General features: G+C 45.1%; 1 protein-coding gene across 1 annotated transcript in view; it reads right to left on the bottom strand.

Moving 5' to 3' along the window:
• LOC311367420 (netrin receptor UNC5D-like) overlaps positions 1-16,929 on the bottom strand; it is a gene marked incomplete at both ends in the record, with an annotated part of 148,504 nt that overhangs the window by 18,167 nt on the left and 113,408 nt on the right. Inside the window, 5 exons of the mRNA XM_084486261.1 lie at positions 2,638-2,823; positions 7,978-8,010; positions 8,561-8,725; positions 9,445-9,612; positions 9,866-10,040. Coding sequence (XP_084342387.1) covers positions 2,638-2,823; positions 7,978-8,010; positions 8,561-8,725; positions 9,445-9,612; positions 9,866-10,040 — 727 coding nt within the window. The remainder of the gene's footprint in view (positions 1-2,637; positions 2,824-7,977; positions 8,011-8,560; positions 8,726-9,444; positions 9,613-9,865; positions 10,041-16,929) is intronic.

A 16,929-nucleotide genomic window follows, 5' to 3' on the forward strand; every position in this document is an offset into this window, starting at 1 on the left:
TCATTCCAACCCACCCACTGCCACTCACCCACCCACCTCCACTTAAAGGCTCCATTGGCTCGGATCAATCCAGAATTATTTCTAGATACAGTCCAAGCATCCGTTTGGCAGTTTACAGATAAGGACGAAGAGAGAGCGAGAGAGAGAGAGGGGGAGAGAGAAAGAGAGAGAGCGAGAGAAAGAAAGTAATAATTATCAAAAGGCTGTGTGGTATTTTTATCTTGGGGCATGGACCGATTATAATAATCTATGAAATGATGGCTTTATTGGCTCTTATATCGAAAGAGGCCCAGAGCAGGGTAATAGTCTTCGATGTGTCCTGCTGGTTCATCAAAATGCACTTTATGCCGCTCTGCAGAAGATCACTGCTGTGGTGACCCATCAATTCAGGCTTGGGAAAATAAATCCCCTGTTCTGAGACTCCATTTTCTATTTAAGGAGCGAAATACATCAACACAGTCATTTTCTGACTTCATCTTAACTGTAACTTCCTCTTGATTAGGGGTATTTCTTACTCAAACTTATGACCAATGTTATTCTAAAGTACGATTGGTGATTCAGAATTGAGTGCAATCAAAAATAAACTGTCAGAGTGAAGAGATTGGAGAGGATGTTTCTTCCTCAATTTGAAGGAATAACTTATTGTATATGTAATCTGTTATTCTCCAGAAGATTTATCCACCGGAGACGGAAGCAGAGAAAGCACAAATCAGCTGTGACATTCACAATATCTTAACTATTTGTCCTATAATTTCAGTACGAAAGGTATGTACTAATTCACTTCTAAATGATAGGCTACATAGAAATGTTAATTGGGTAAAAATGTCAAACGAATGCATTGTAATTTGTCATTTCCGCTTCAATAGAGCTACCATGAGCACAGACTGATAAAAGTCATTGAGAAAATTCTCTTTATTCGCCTCAGTATTGTGATATTCTATTGGTTGAAGAGAGCCAGGTTAAATGAAGATACTTTGACATGAGGAAATTTTGAAGCAAGCCAAAGCCAGCTAGCTGCCATAACACAACGTACGCCAACACACTTCTTAGCTGTTGTTTTTGTGTCAGGACTTTGCAGACCTTGAATCAGGCTCCTATCAGCAGTGCCTTTAGTGGTGGATTAGTCCTAGAACAAGACCTGTGTTAGAAGCCCTGGCCCGACCCTGTCAGACACACAGAACCACAGTTGTACAAGCAGCAGCAGCAGCACCACAGCTAAGGCCGGGGATTCAATCTCGCCTACGTATGGCGCTTCCTGTAGCTTTAGATTGTCCATTGCTAGCATGTTCCTTAACAACAGACAAGGAGAAGCCGCTGAGGACCAACCTACGACCTCACCCAACCTGAAGGGTGGGATCCACACTGACAGCGGATGAGCAGTTGTTATCTGACAGTTTGATTCTCTGAGGAGGAGATTGAAGAAAGCGTTGTTTTTTTCACCCCATAGAAATCCCTGGATTGCCTCTTTTTTAATTCTTTTTTTACCAAAGTCAGCTGTTATTCTTCCATCTATTTGCAAAGGAGTGCTTTCAGGAGAGCCCTCATCGGGACGGAGAGCGACCCAGCGACCGTGTGATCAAATAACAGGAGCGAGAGCGACCTGTCTTGTCCGTCAAGTGCCGTCGTAGTCGTGGTCGTATCTCAGTCAGAGCCAACAACGCTAGCTACTGTTGTGGCGGCGCTAAAGGTTAGAGCAGCAAAGAGATGTGCTGAGACGGAGCAGTCTGAGCAGACTGTGGTCAAATGAAGTGTCCTGTTAGATATGCAGCTTTAATGCCCTGAGACGCCCCGGGCTGAGACACATTTGTTTTGCCACAATCATTATTTGTCTCGAGGGTCGACCCAAGCGCCTGTTGCTAGATTTTCTTCTCCGGCGTCGCCGCTTCCCTCAGGGTTTTATCGAGCGGCTTTGAACGCTACAGTTCTACGTTTATGGAGCGTCGCAGACCTGGGAGGACTTTTCTCTTTACATCCACTCAAGGTTTTGATGAATTCATTCAGTGCTTAGTGGACTTTGGCGGTTCTGGTGAACAGGGCTGTTGATTCATCAGGCAGTGCCCGGCAGACGGGAGAGAGGGAGAGGGCGGGGTTCATGGGGAGACGGAGCGCCAGTTATTATAATGAGACACCAGATCATCAGCGGCGCCCTTAAACGTGTCCTTCTTCGTCTCCTAACAAGCACTGAGGAAGCAGGTGGGGGGGCAGGGTTATATACTTTATACGGTTGAGAGGCTGGCTGGAAGCAGCCCGTTGGTCGTTACCCTGGGACTTCCTGATTGGACAATATAACGGGGTCAGGGTTGGCATAACAAATGTCCATTCAACTTTGTGCGTACGTGTCTTGTTCATAAGACACGCGTTCAATTGCTAAATAAGATTTAGTTGAGTTTAGTTTGAGTTATTGCAGTATAATGCAGTACCCACACTAATGCTATATAATAAAGCTTATTACTGCATAAACAAATTTTACTTAAGGGAACCATTATTGTAAAGTGTGACCCATGCATTGTGTGTGTGTGTGTGTGTGTGTGTGTGTGTGTGTGTGTGTGTGTGTGTGTGTGTGTGTGTGTGTGTGTGTGTGTGTGTGTGTGTGTGTGTGTGTGTGTGTGTGTATGTGTGTGTGTGGTGAGAGCTCACCTTGGCTGGACGTCTTGAAGGTGAAGGACTGGAAGCCGCCGGTGAGGGTAGAGGAGTCGATGACTTCCACGCCGTACTCACTGTGGCTCCTCCGGTACAGCGTGACCACCACGATCAGGACCACCACCGTCAGGACCCCCGCACTCAGCCCAGAGTACAGCACCACGTCACTGCTGCTCTCCACCTCTACCAGGGGGAGGGAGGGGGGAGGGAGAGGAGGGAGGGAGAGAGGAAGGGGAGAGAGGGAGGGGGGGAGAGAGAGGGAGGGAGAGAGAGGGAGGGGGAGGAGGGGGGAGGGAGGGATAGAGAGAGGGAGGGAGGGAGGGAAGGAGGGAGGGAAGGCGGGAGGGAGGGAGGGAGGGAGAAAGAGGGAAAGAGAGAAGAGTGGGCAGAAGAAGGAGAATAAAGAATTAAAGATAAAGATCAGGTGTTAAAAAATGTGGGGATTTTATAGATACAAACGCCTCTGATTGTTTAATCATTCATCATTCGATTAATTCCTGCTGGTTTGAAATTGCATCTTGACGGAGTGTGTGTGTGTGTGTGTTTGTGTGTGTGTGTGTGTGGAAGTGTTGTAGTGTGCTGGAGAGAGAGTGAGAGCGAGAGAGAGAGAGAGGATAGTGAGAAGCTAGTGCTAATGAGGATCCACACAGGGAAAGCACTTCTAATCAACCCAACACGTGAATGTCATTTCACAAACGGCGTTTGGGTCTGATGTGTGGGGCCACGGAGCCGTCCACAGGGACAATCTGACAGAAGCTATTCATTAAATTAGCTCATCACTGGATTACCCTGTAGCCGGTCCAAATGGCACGCGGCAGCATGAGACACGTCCCCCCACCAAAAAAAAGAGCTGAGAAATGAGTTCCAGCTTCAGTTCTTCAAGAAAATAATGAGCTCCGTAGAAGAAAAGAAAAAGGGAAAAGGTGGACTTTTCTGGGGAAGCCTGATAAGTAGACAGAGGCATTATGGGAGGAGAATTCAGACCCAGTATTCAGTGTTGGTGTTAACAGCTACAGTAACAGGTTAATTGAGGGCTGGGGAGGTTTCGACAGATGTGGCTGCATCTGTTGAAGCGGTCTAAACTGTTGCCTGGCGTCGATAAACAAACACAGACACACGATGACAAGATAGGCAAACACACAATTTGTTTAGGCCATTATGCATAATCCGTGATTGACGTTAACACACGCAGATCTGGCAGACATGTTGGACACGTAGTTCATAATGTACGGGATGGATGAGCTGATCACAGAAATGGTTCATATTTAGAGGAAATAGGAGAGTTTGAACGACGCCTCGTTCATCAGATAGATTTATGTGTGATGGATGTCGTTGAAGGGGTAGCGATAAAGTTCAGTTTTGGATCTTAATAATGTACTGAATCAAGGCTGTGACATGAAATGGCGTCGACAAATGATTGATGTTATGTTTCAGAATAAAGAACCTCCCTGCTATCAGTGATTCTTTATTGCAGAATGTTCCCGTCATGCAGTTTCTCAACATAAAGAGAGGTCTAGTGCAGGGGTTCCCAACCATTTTTGGGCTGTGACCTAATTTCCTGCTCTGAATATGTTTGCGACCCTGACATTAACTTTTGTGAATCTCCTTCAACACGAATATCAACGTTCTCGTGAACATATTCACACCGCTCTACCACACACTCAGCGATTAGCAGTCATTAGCTGGTGGCTATGAATCATTAGGCAATACGTTTCTATATACAGGACGGCAAGTTCGCTGAAAATGGATCCCCAGATATCTATGGCTTACGTCAGCTATCTCCTGCGACCCCATGTACAAATCAGCCAGAGGTTGGGAACCCCTGGTCTAGCAGCAGGGGGTGTTACATCAGAGCCCAAAGGATCAGGTTCAAACCCAAACCAAGTCCTTCCTACAGGCCTACGGTATACATAGTGTTGATATAGCCTTTGTGAGTGACTAAAACATACAACACACTTCATGACCTGCGTTTCCTTTTGCTCTCTTTGCCTTGTTCTGATTGGTTCAATGTCACCTTTTCCTCTCTAGCCGACTGGAAGACGGAGCCCCACCGTCATGTGACCCTCTCAAGGTGTCTTCCTGGCTCGTTGTTCGATGCCCGAAGCCATCAGGCAGGTCAGGGGGTAGGTTGTCAGAGGAGAGAGTCCTCTCATCTCGTTACGATACGGGCGTGTGCGGAGCCCTTTGTGACTTTAATTGTGATTATAGCCGTTTTCACATGTCCTCCGTCTTTTCTCTGCATTTGTGGATCAGGAGGTTCGACCGTGAGGGTCATTCACACTTATTCACACTTGATGCCCGATATGCGGACATCGGTGTCGCTCAGTCATCAGTAGAATCTCCGGCTGGTTTAGGGGGGCGGGCTTGCAAGGGGCGGGATATGACGTAGGGTCTTGGTTTGTTTTGGTTTGACCACAGACAGCACGGAGGCAGAACGGGCCGAACTCATTGCGATCATCTTAAATATTGCTGCAGCGATGCATCATATATTCCGTTGCATCCACAACATCTGCATCGATCAATGAAAGATTGGAGCATGAGTTAGAGATAAATAGAAGAAATGACGTCTTTTTTGGCTTAATTTCACATCTAACAAACACTGGGACAAATGTAGTTGATTTCTGTGTTTAACTGAGAAAACATTGAGTGGAAGGCCGGGACCCTATAATGTTCAGCTAACTGTTACAATAATAATTGAGTTAGCACATGTGTGTGCGCGAGAATGGCTGTGTGTGTGTGAGTGGATGAGCGAGGAGAGCAAGCGGTAGTGCGTGTCAGTTTAGTGAAGTAATGAACGAGTCCGGTTGTGTCTGTGCAAACGTGTACTGTAAAGTTAGTGAAACTAAGAATAAAGTACACAGCCTGTCAAGAATCGGTGGCCGCTTCGACCATGTTCAAACCTATAAGCAGACCCACTGCCGTTAGCCCCGAGAGAAAATCGGCACTGGAGGAGTTTTCTATATACGCGTGCAGCTGTGAACTCATGTATTGTAATTTATTGTATGATGTGTACTCTGAGGGTTACGATAAGACCCATCATTTAGCATTCAACACGAATGACTCTGAAAAGCAGTGCCACATTTAAATATTTTTTAAACCATTCAGCAAACAAAAGGCAACAGGCTGATTATCGATTAGGGTGCGGGTGCCACTCAATGACTCAAAAACGTAGACCGAAGCGTCATCAACACGCCCACTCAACTGGTCTGAAATGCCAACATTCTACTGCTCACATATAAGGTAATTAACATTTCCGCCGGCTAAAATACTATGTGAGGGGTAGTCTTTTTTCAGGAGGTCCAACATCAGGATATGTCATTCACATATAAGGCCCGTCGGGAGAAAAGGGGGAGAATAGACGGTTGTACGTCCATATGTGAAAGCAGCTTATGAAAAAAAAACCTGACATGACTTTGAAAGATCATGTGACTATTGGACGGCCGAGTTTAGAAGCTGACGCCCTTTGAACTTGGCCGTGGTACACATCTTGATGACCTGCGTGTCGTGAATAATTACACAAAACTAATCTCAACTTTCTTTTCTAAATCATGCAATTAAAAGAATGGATCATCAGATACTTTCCCTGAAGCCCTGTTTCAATTATGCATCACAATTATGCATGCAATAATATATTGGATCACAATGCATTCAAATTATGTTTTTCTGCTTCGTTTAGCATTTTCACATACATATCATATAAACCATGATGCATAATGATGATCATAATGCATCAGAAGTAGGAATTACAATCACACATAAAAGATGCATATTAGCTGCTTTCACATATGGACATGCATCCGTCTGTTCTGCGTCTATTCTACGGAGGTGCCGTATATGTGAATGACATATCCTGACGTTGGACCTCCTGAAAAAATACTACCCCCGAGGTAGTATGTTCTCCGGAGGAAATGCTAATTACCTTATATGTGAATGAGCAGTAGGATGTCGGCATTTCACACCAGTTGAGTGGGCGTGTTGATGACGCTTCGGTCTACGTTTGCATGTCATTGAGTAGCACCCACACCCTAATCGATAATCAGCCTATTGCCTTTTGTTAGTTGAATGAATGAATGAATGAATGAATAAAATGTTTTATTATTATGTTACACCTTTCCTGCTGTCTGCTGTCGAGGAGCACAGAAGCGACGTTCCTTCACTTTGACCGGCAGTGGGTCTGCTTATAGGTTTGAATATGGTCGGAATGAAGCGGCCACCGATTATTGACAGGCTGTGTACTTTATTCTTAGTTTCACTAACTTTACAGTAGGGCCTACACGTTTGCACAGACACAACCGGACTCGTTCATTACCTCACTAAACTGACACACGCTACCTCTCGCTCTCCTCGCTCGTCCACTCACACTCACACACACACACACACTGGCATTCTCGCGCACACACATGCGCTACTCTCGTAACAATTATTATTGACAACAGTTGGCTGAACATTATAGGGTCCCGTCCTTCCACTCCCTGTTTTCTCAGTTAAACACAGAAACCTCCTGCTCCACAAATGCGGAGAAAAGACGGAGGTCATATGTGAAAGCAGCTAATTGACTTCATACGACTTCATGAAACCAAGCAGACCATTTTAAGGGGTCAGAAACGGCGAGGATGAACTGCTGGATAATGAGAAACATAGCTTTTATGCAGCATTCAAATTAAACATTGAAGGTTGAACTCATAACAGGATTACGAGTGGTTCAAACGGAGGCGATTTGAAAACGATATGAATAATCGCTGTGTGCTTTATGGAAAGCGCTGAAACAAAGTGAAGAGGCTCCACGTAAAGACAAGCAGAGGGCCTCGCTCCACCGACGGATGTTACAACGGGATTGAAATGGTCCGTGTTCTGGCTGCATATCAGTGTGACTGCCGCTCGTGTCTCCTTCAGCTCTTCATTTGATACGCCGTCAGGGGAAGGTTTCAATGCACGGTCCATACATACACCCGCCGACAGCAGAGGCCGGCCTGGTTCTCAGCAGTGCTTCTATTGGCTCACTTCTGTACTACGGTACTACGGTCGTGTGTGGCTCAATAACAACAATCAGCACTGCCAGGGGCTAGGGATCCCACTGCCACTGGGCTGACCAATGCTAGGAACATATGACCACAGGGTATTTTATGGAGCTTTATATATTAGCGGTCACGTTGACACATTGGTCATGTTTTGCTGAATTGTGTCCATTGCTGTACAGCTTTACATTCTCAGTGGATATGCGGATGCTGGTGTGTACCATAATCCTACCCTGAAGAACCCAAACCCTTGAGAACCCTAACCCTGGAGAACACTCACTCTAACCCTTGAGTGCCCTAACCTTGACCCTGGAGAACCTACCTTGTGGCTTGATGTCATGAAGCAGCTTTCGATCTGCAATGACAAGGACACGACAAAACGTCTGGTTTAGTCTCACCTCAAAGTTCTTACACATGTGTTTCTGTGTGTGTGTGTGTGTGTGTGTGTGTGTGGGTGCACATTGAGAATTTGTGTGTGTGAGAGTATTTACATGGCTGTGTGTGGGGGGGTATTTATATGAGTGTATTTTTGTATGTGTGTGTGTGTATTTGTATGTGTGCGTGTGTTTATAAGAGTCTGTCTGTGTGAGTATTTATACGAGTGTATGCATGTGCGTATGTATATACTGTACATCAGTGTCTTTGTGTGTTTATATGAGTGTACACACGTTCCTGCATGTGTGTCTATAATATATATATGTGTGTCACAGCATAGCGCTGATTGCCTACAAAAGTGTAATCTAGGGCCACAAAGCCAGAGGCTCCCCCTGCTCCCTCCTGGAGGACGACTGAGTCCATAAAGGAGGGTAAGATGGCGTCTCCGTCCTGAAGACGCTGAGCCCCAGCGGCCCCTAGAGGCCCAGCGCTCTGGCCCCAGAGCCTCAGAGACGTCGGGCCCCACTCACTCTGTATGCAGAGGCCCCCGGTGCAGTTGTCGGCCCTCAGCCCGGGGCCTTCACAGGGCCGGCCCCCGTGCCGCGGCTCGGGCTCGGCGCAGTCCCGGCTCCGCTGGCGCCCGCAGTCCACGCCACACGCCGTCCACAGGCTCCACGGGCCCCAGCCGCCGTCCACTGCAACACGCAGGGAGACGTGAGAGGGGGAGACGTCCATACACAAGCTTAGCCCCTCCATACAGACATGGATACAATACACCTACATACATACACTACATACATACATACATACAATACACCATCTCTTTGAACTCCACCCCTCTGGCAGACGCTACAGATCACTGTATGCCAATACATCCAGACACAAACACAGCTTCTTTCCCTCTGCCATCAAGCTAATAAACAGCTAGTCCCCTTGCACTGTACACTGCCCTACACAGCCCTTCCTCTATATCTACTGTACATACCATGTCCATATTGTACATTGTTTATACTCAAGGCAAATTGTATAAGTCCCTCCTTCCCTCCAATGAGCTGGGAGTCAGGCTCAGTCGACTCCTTACGGATATTCTCACAGCACATTTTACTCACTAATAGCTGACGGATGGTGATGGTGGCCATTTCTAAAACATTACACTCAAACATGACACTCAAACATTAGCTTGTACATTTGACCTACAGCATCTTGTAGTGTAACGCTCATTTTACCACACAAAACTTCTTTAATATGCTTCATAAGACACCAAGAGTGTGTGTAGCTCACCTGGACAGAGTGTGTGTGTAGCTCACCTGGACAGAGTGTGTGTGTGTGTAGCTCACCTGGACAGAGTGTGTGTGGACTCACCTGGACAGAGTGTGTGTGAGTAGCTCACCTGGACAGAGTGTGTGTAGCTCACCTGGACAGAGTGTGTTGCAGGTGCTCTTCTGCACCGCCATGCCCTCGCAGAGGGCCCCCCCGTTGAGCGGCACCGGGTTGGTGCAGGTGCGCGAGCGCTTCTGCAGGCCCCGCCCACAGCGCACATTACACAGCGACCAGTCGGTCCAGAGGGACCAGCCGCCGTTCACTGGGAACACACAAACACAAAAACAAATGGGTTAACGTTATGATAGGATGACAATAACTTGATTTAATCGAGAATCATTTTCATCATATTTAATGGAGATGTATTTACTGACTTTTGCATTTGTGTCGTGGCTTTTGAATTTGGATTGTGGTGTTTAATGTGTTTGTGTGTATCGAATGTTGTAAGCGTGTTCGATGTGCAGTTGGCACGGCAACATGAAGCTAACACCGGCCCCCCTGCTAACCTAGCTCACCGTAAACGACCACGGCGGCGTTGGCGCTGCGCCTCTTGGCCACGATGTTGCTCGCCAGGCAGGAGTAGTTGCCCGAGTCGGACAGGCGGGCCTCGGAGATGATGAGGTTGTGGTCGGCTCTCGCACCGACCTTAGCGTCCATGTTCAGCGGTTCATCGTTCTTCAGCCAGGATACCTGCAGACAGCGGAGACGGGGTGGAGGGAGAACGCTGTTAAAGCTGCCGTCAGTGAGATGTGAGGGTTGAGAAAGAAAGAGAGAGCAGAAAAGAATAACATTTTGGAAACAAACAACCGAAATAAAGACCCCATCCCTCTCTGCTCCATCCCTCTCTGCCGTTGAGAAGTCTTGCGTTCGTTCGAATTATGGTGGAGCTTGTTACTCTGTGTGTGCGTATGTGATTGACAGGTAAGATGGATTCCCTTAACCAAGTAGGGAAGAGATGCCCTGATTTGTTAGAAATTAACTGGGGGTGAGCTGTAGTCAAAGTTGTCACATACAGAGGCAGTCAACCAGGGGCGATATTCTCAAAGCACATTTCACTCTCTTATAGCTGATGGATGGCTTTGGCATTTCTAACAAATTACACTCAAATTATAGCTTTTCAATCTTCCCTACAGCACCTTTACAAGGATAAAGGCCAGCCAGAAATGTGTTGTTTTTGTTCTTGTGGCAGTATGGACCTCCCCAATGAAATTGGAAGGCCTGAGTTTGTGGCGTTTCCGATCAGCTAATGTAAACACTCATGGGTAGATTTCTATTGTTGTCCAAAAAGCACCACATGTCATAGATCAGCCCTGTTGCGTAGCAATAATAAAGTAGGGCATCGTGTTTTATTCAATTTGAAGTTTTCTGCATACTTTGTACGAGTAACTGCATATATGCATGGGATTGTTGACTTTTCTTGACTGGTTCAACTTAGATGTTTTTGTGAAAACTAAATAGATCGCTGAATTAGTCCAAAAGATTGATTCTGCAGTCAGAACCAATAAGGGCCTGTAGCTCTTTGAAGTCTACATCAGCCAGGATCAATGTTGACTTCCAGCAACGCAAATTAGACAAGAAGGAAGTAAGGATTTTAGGCTGTTTGATCAGTTTAACGGCGTTGTCGGCGATAGGGAGAACATACAGTATTTACACAGGCTTTGTTCTGAGGACTTGTGTGACCTGAGGGCCTGAGTCCTTCAGAGTCTCTCCTGCTTCTCTAAAACAAGTATCATCTCACTTTTCCCAAATGCATCCTCAACACTCAAGATCACAAGATCTCCACCAACTAGCGATCTCACACAAACGACAACAAAAAATGTATCACAATAATTTAACTATAGCGTTACTGAAAGATAACACCGTGAGATTCAAATTTGAAATAAAAACTCCCACCTCACACACTTCCACACCCCCCTCACACACAATGCGGCGTGATCATACAGAGATCACCTGATACAACAACACCTACAGCCTGGGAAACGTGGCTTATTGACATCCTGGGTTTGATGAGCAACAGTCAGATAGTCCAACAGGGAAAGTAACTTTGAATTGAGTCCAAAGTAATCTGGGATCCAGCGGTCCTCCTGTGCTACGGCAGAACTTCTGGAGCGAGACGGCGTGGGGGGGGGGGGGGGGGGGGGGGGGGGTAGGCCATGCCTCGTTTTGTTAAGGAGAAATTGTACTGAGGAAACTCAGTCCCGCGAGTGGCTGAAGCTTTCAGAAGGGGATTTAAAATCTGTATTCCTACAGTGGCCGGTCCACACGGTGTTTACAACAGTTTAATACTGCTGGCCGGGTTTGTGTTCACCAATTACACGCTCACAGATCCCGCCTCCAGCCACATGATTGGCCGAAAAAAGAAAATATGAAGCGAGAGGAAGTGAAGGTTCAGGCCTGAACCTAAAGTCTGATTTGTGAGACTAAGTCCAAAGTAAAACACATTTCTGAACACAACAATAAAGTAAAACATTGTGGGGATAAATTCTCTCAAAATGTAAAAGTTAAATTTACATTTGTCTTTTAGAGGCCAGACAGAAGCTGGTTATCTGTCTGACGTAACCAAACAGTGGGCATTAGGGGGGCTGGGCGCGGGTCAGATCTCCTTCCATTACTAATTCAGCAGCGGCTCTAGTGAGTGAATGTAATTAGGAATTACAAACGGAGGAGAGCTCCGCTGGCCGCTGCTCCGCTTGCCTGCCTGGCTGTAAATTGCTATTAGTGCATCGTTGGCCTGAGCCTTTCATTGAGGAGACTGACTTGACTGACTGGGCTCCAGGGGGAGGGCCCTGTTGATTTATGGCTGTGTGTTTGAGGATTAAAAAGTCAACATTATTCTCGAAGCGTATGTGTGTGTGTAGTTTAGTGTAGAAATGCCTCTGTGACAGATTGTGTGTGTGATTGTAAGAGGGAGAGAATGGGCGTGTGTGTGGCTGTGTGTGTTTACATGCGTACGTATACACACAGGTTCTGTGTGTGTTCCACGTGTGTGTGTGTGTTAGTTTTGTGATCTTTGTGTACGTGTGTGTGCTTCCTGTGTATGTGTGTGTTTGTTGACATCTGTGTGTGTGCGTGTGGGTTCTGTGTGTGTTCCTTGTTTGAGTGTGAATGCTTCGTGATCTGTGTGTGTTCTTTGTGTACATGTGTTTGTGTGTGCTCCCTATGTGTGTGTGTGTGTGTGTGTGTGTGTGTGTGTGTGTGTGTGTGTGTGTGTGTGTGTGTGTGTGTGTGTGTGTGTTGGGGAGTGTCTATTTGCCCAGGGAATATAACAGCAGCCAACACGCTCCGAGATTGCTGTGAAATCAATAAATCAGGGGGCGCGTTGTCACAAGTGTCCGGCTTCTGTTTTGTTCTTCTGATGGGCCCACAAGTCTTTCATCAGGCCTTTAATTTTGTTCTTCTTCTCAGTCATTGATAGTCGTGCAGGCGGGCGAGCTCAGTTTAGTTCCCTCGCTCCCCAGCCAGCGTTTATTTATAACCTCCGTTTGCACATTCAACCCCCCCCTCACTGACGGATGCTGTGGGAGCTGTCGTTTATCTAACTGTCATCACGGAATATCAAGAAAATGTCCATATTGACTCTTCTGATCGTTTCTCACTACTTTGTCCCCCCCCGCCCCCCACTCACTGTTCCACTCTTCCATATAATTCTGTTTATATGGAAGAGCAATGATTACGTCAAACTCTACATGGAGCTGATGTATTTCAATAAGACATCGGGATTGTTGGAATATGACATTACGTACGACATCACGTACGTGTTCGGAGAGGATAAACAACACAAGGGAAGACGGTACATATCTCTTTTGCGCCAAATCTTCGCTTTGATAGATACTTACAGTATACAGTGTAAAGCTGTATTTTTCTCATATGGAAACAGTTGTGGGGATTACATTAAAACAACATAATCTTTCCACTGACATCACTCTCTAAGCTACCCACCACTTGTACAGCTCCACTGATCCAATTCAAATGTTTTTTTGTTATTTGTTTGTTCATTTGAGTCCCAGTGATTTGTTTATTGACGTCCCCATCGCTAACCAAACGCTAGCTTATCTGGGCGAGGCTAAGATGTGTACTAATAGTTTCTTGTGACAACCTAGTTGTGCGAGCTAATGGTTAACTTTGTGATACACAGATGAACGTGTTGCCTTTGAGATGGTGAATACATTAAGAAATGATATTGTCGGTGGGAAGATACATGATTGAAATAATTAGATGAAGCAATCATTGTAATTAGTAACCGGCTCCGTTTGAAAATAATCACAGGGAGAAACATCCTCCAGATGCGTGTTTAATATTGAAGAATATTAAACGTCTGATACGCATTTGAGGAGCTACGTGTTTGGTCTTTCCAAACACACCTCGCTTTGCATCTCTTCATTTTTATATAATAAAGGGAAGCTCAGCACCTTCGCCAGTCTTTAGAATCCAGTAAGGAGACGAGACCTCATTATTTTATGAACCACGGGCCTGAGCCACAGAGTCATTCTACTTACAAGCCTTTTATTATCCGGCGTTAATATGGCCTGCACACAGAGGCACTGACCTATATTCAATACTGAACAGACACACAGAGGAGACCCGGTGTGCGGCACCAGCCAGAACGCCGCATGGTTTAAGAAACGAGGAATCGTTTCAAAGCCATTCAATCCTTCAAAAAAAAATCATTGTTTTTACGGGTATTAGGATGGAGGTTTAAAATATAATCCACCTCATAGAAACGCAAAGATTGTTGAGTCCCCCTACAATCACAAGATGAAACGGGCCCTCCAAACGTTCTTCCTACCTCCTAAGCTTCAGGATTGGATTTACAAGATTACCGTTTTGATTATTGATTGTTGGGGGGAGTTATAGTTAAGTCTGCTATCGCCTATGAAACATGATTATTTCTCACTGAAGAGCTCATGAAGGGTTACTAACAAAACTAAATCATTCTAACCAAATAGTAATAAAAGCAAACATATCTGCTGTACACACACACACACACACACACACACACACACACACACACACACACACACACACACACACACACACACACACACACACACACACACACACACACACACACACACACACACACACACACACACACAACCCCAAGAACACACACACACACACTTGTGTAAGTGTCCTCGTCCACGTTACATGTCAAAATGCTTCAGGGTAAATTACATTGTAGATGATATTTTGGAAACACTGTGAAAACACATCAGTCCACGGATCCATCAAGTGTCACCTAATGAGGCCTCCTACTGACACTGAGTCCATTGATCATATGATTAATCTAAGAGCAGGTGTCCTCTTTCATAATATTAGAGACGGGGTGCACTCAGCGGGGGGGGGGTAAATGTCTTTCATATCCATGCTCTTTAATCAGAGGATTAAAGATATACCGGAGGTCCCGGAGGACTCGTCTGCACTGAACCAACTCATCACGTCAGTTTGACACTTCAAAAGACACCGGCTCCGTCCAGAACACACTCTACTTCCTGTGATGCCGTGTTTACTCTGGCTTTGTGGGGGTGTGGGGAGTGCCTTCTAATGCAGTATTTTCGTCTCTCTTGGAATCAATCCATGGAGAACCAACTGTTCCAGTGTGCTTCTGCTGCTCGTCTTTGGGTCGGTATGAAAGAGGGTTCTGACGTGTCCTGGTGTGGAAGGCGGCTCGGTTCAGGTTTGAGGTGTTCTCTGGGTTCCAGTTCTGCCGTGGTGACATTGTGAGGATCGCAAGCATCACTTGCATTCATTCATTCTTTTAAACACCCACTCGCGGTAAAACTAAGTTCTCTCATGATCAAATATTCATCAATCCTGAAATTTATGGACTTGTACACGATGTCTGTGTCAAGAAAATATGTGATTGCTGTACGGTGTTTGCAGATGCAAACTTACCGCTTACCGCTGTATCAGCTGTTACACAAGATTTTAAAATGAGATTTTGTTATGGGAGGCTGGAATATACTTTGCTCGAGTTTATTATTGTTATTATTATTATTATTATTATTTAAACGCATGGCATAGCCTACTCTACTGTGTTCATTCATGCAGCCCCTATGGAAATGTTTTTTTTTTCCACAATCCAAATGCTATTTCTATGCAGTTTCACTCATATGAACAATCTTTGACATCATAATATTTAAATCAGGCTAATCGTTTGCATGTTTGTGCTGTGTATGTATATCGGTAAAAGGAGTAAACATGTGGAATGCCTTAGATGACAAAATTAAAATGTGTAACACGGTGCAAAGACTTAAAAAAATACTGAAAAAGAAGATGCTTAACAAATATAAAAGTGAAGCATATATGGTAAGTATGAATGTGGACCTATTTGGTTTGTGTCATAATTTTTGCAAGTAATATTTATATAATATACAGTAAATAATTAACAGTAATAATCATAGTAATTAGTAGTAGTAAAAAAGAAAAAAATTATAATATTAAATGAAAAATAAGAAAAGATTCTGAGTGATCAAAAAAAATAAAAATAATAATATATATATATATATAATGTAAAAAGGGTAGGTGCAATAAGCAAGCGCTTCAACCTACACCTTTTCGGTCAGTACCTTTATGCAATGTCAATGTATAAATTAAGACGACGACTTTGTTTTTTGTTTAGTTTTTTGCGTTTTTTTAATGGAATGTATGCAATGTTGTGTATATATGTGATCGAGATAAATAAACTAAAATAAAAAAACTAAACTAGTCTACGTGTGTGTAAGCGTATGTTGCAGTTCCGACCTGCCATGGCACGTCAAAATAGCAACATTTAGACCAGGAATTTTTCGGTCAGTTGCGCAATTGCATTGGCGCAATGTTTAGATCGGTAAAATAGTACCAAGTATCATTTGCGGCAGAACACGCCTCTGCTTTTCGCAGACACGCCTCTCCAGGCACAAGTGTAGTGGCGCCTGGTTGCTGCGGGGGAAAATCAGCTTTGCGCCGGGTACAAACTAGCAACGATACATGCGTCAGTGTAGAAAGTCAATTGCGCCGGGTGCAAGATAGGGCCCACGGAGTTGCACATCGACGGAGGTGTCGACCTTGCCACGTGATTGGTACCAGCAACCCTCACACTGCCAGGCGAGTCATCTATCCTCAAAGGCAACGCCTCCCACACGGTTTAGCACCTGTTTTATCCTCTTCTGTGTCTCCTCCCTCCCTCTGAGTGCTACGAAGGCTACGTTTGACTTGTGTGTTTGAGTTTTTCTTTTACTTTTGTGTTTAGCAGACTTTGGAATCCAAAGTGAATTTTCGAGGCCTTTTGAATTTTCAGTATCTTGCTCAGTGAAGCCTGCTGGTCAAGGGCAGAGCAGACTTTAGGGGGTCGAACCCAGGGCATTTCTGGCCCCCCATTACTATTCATTGTTCTTTAAAACGTCCTCTTTAAAGGGCCCCTATTTTACCACCAGGTGTGAGTGTGATTAGCCATTACAAGCCAGTACCCACTCGTGATGTCACTAAAACACAGGAAAAAGAAGAATTTCTAATGGCTTGTAATGGCTAATCACACTCACCCCTGTAGGTACAATAGGGGCCCACTAAAATATGAACCTATTTTTTTTTATATATATAT

The sequence above is a fragment of the Micromesistius poutassou genome, assembly GCF_964030765.1.
Source record: "Micromesistius poutassou genome assembly, chromosome: 22".
Lineage (NCBI taxonomy): Eukaryota > Metazoa > Chordata > Actinopteri > Gadiformes > Gadidae > Micromesistius > Micromesistius poutassou.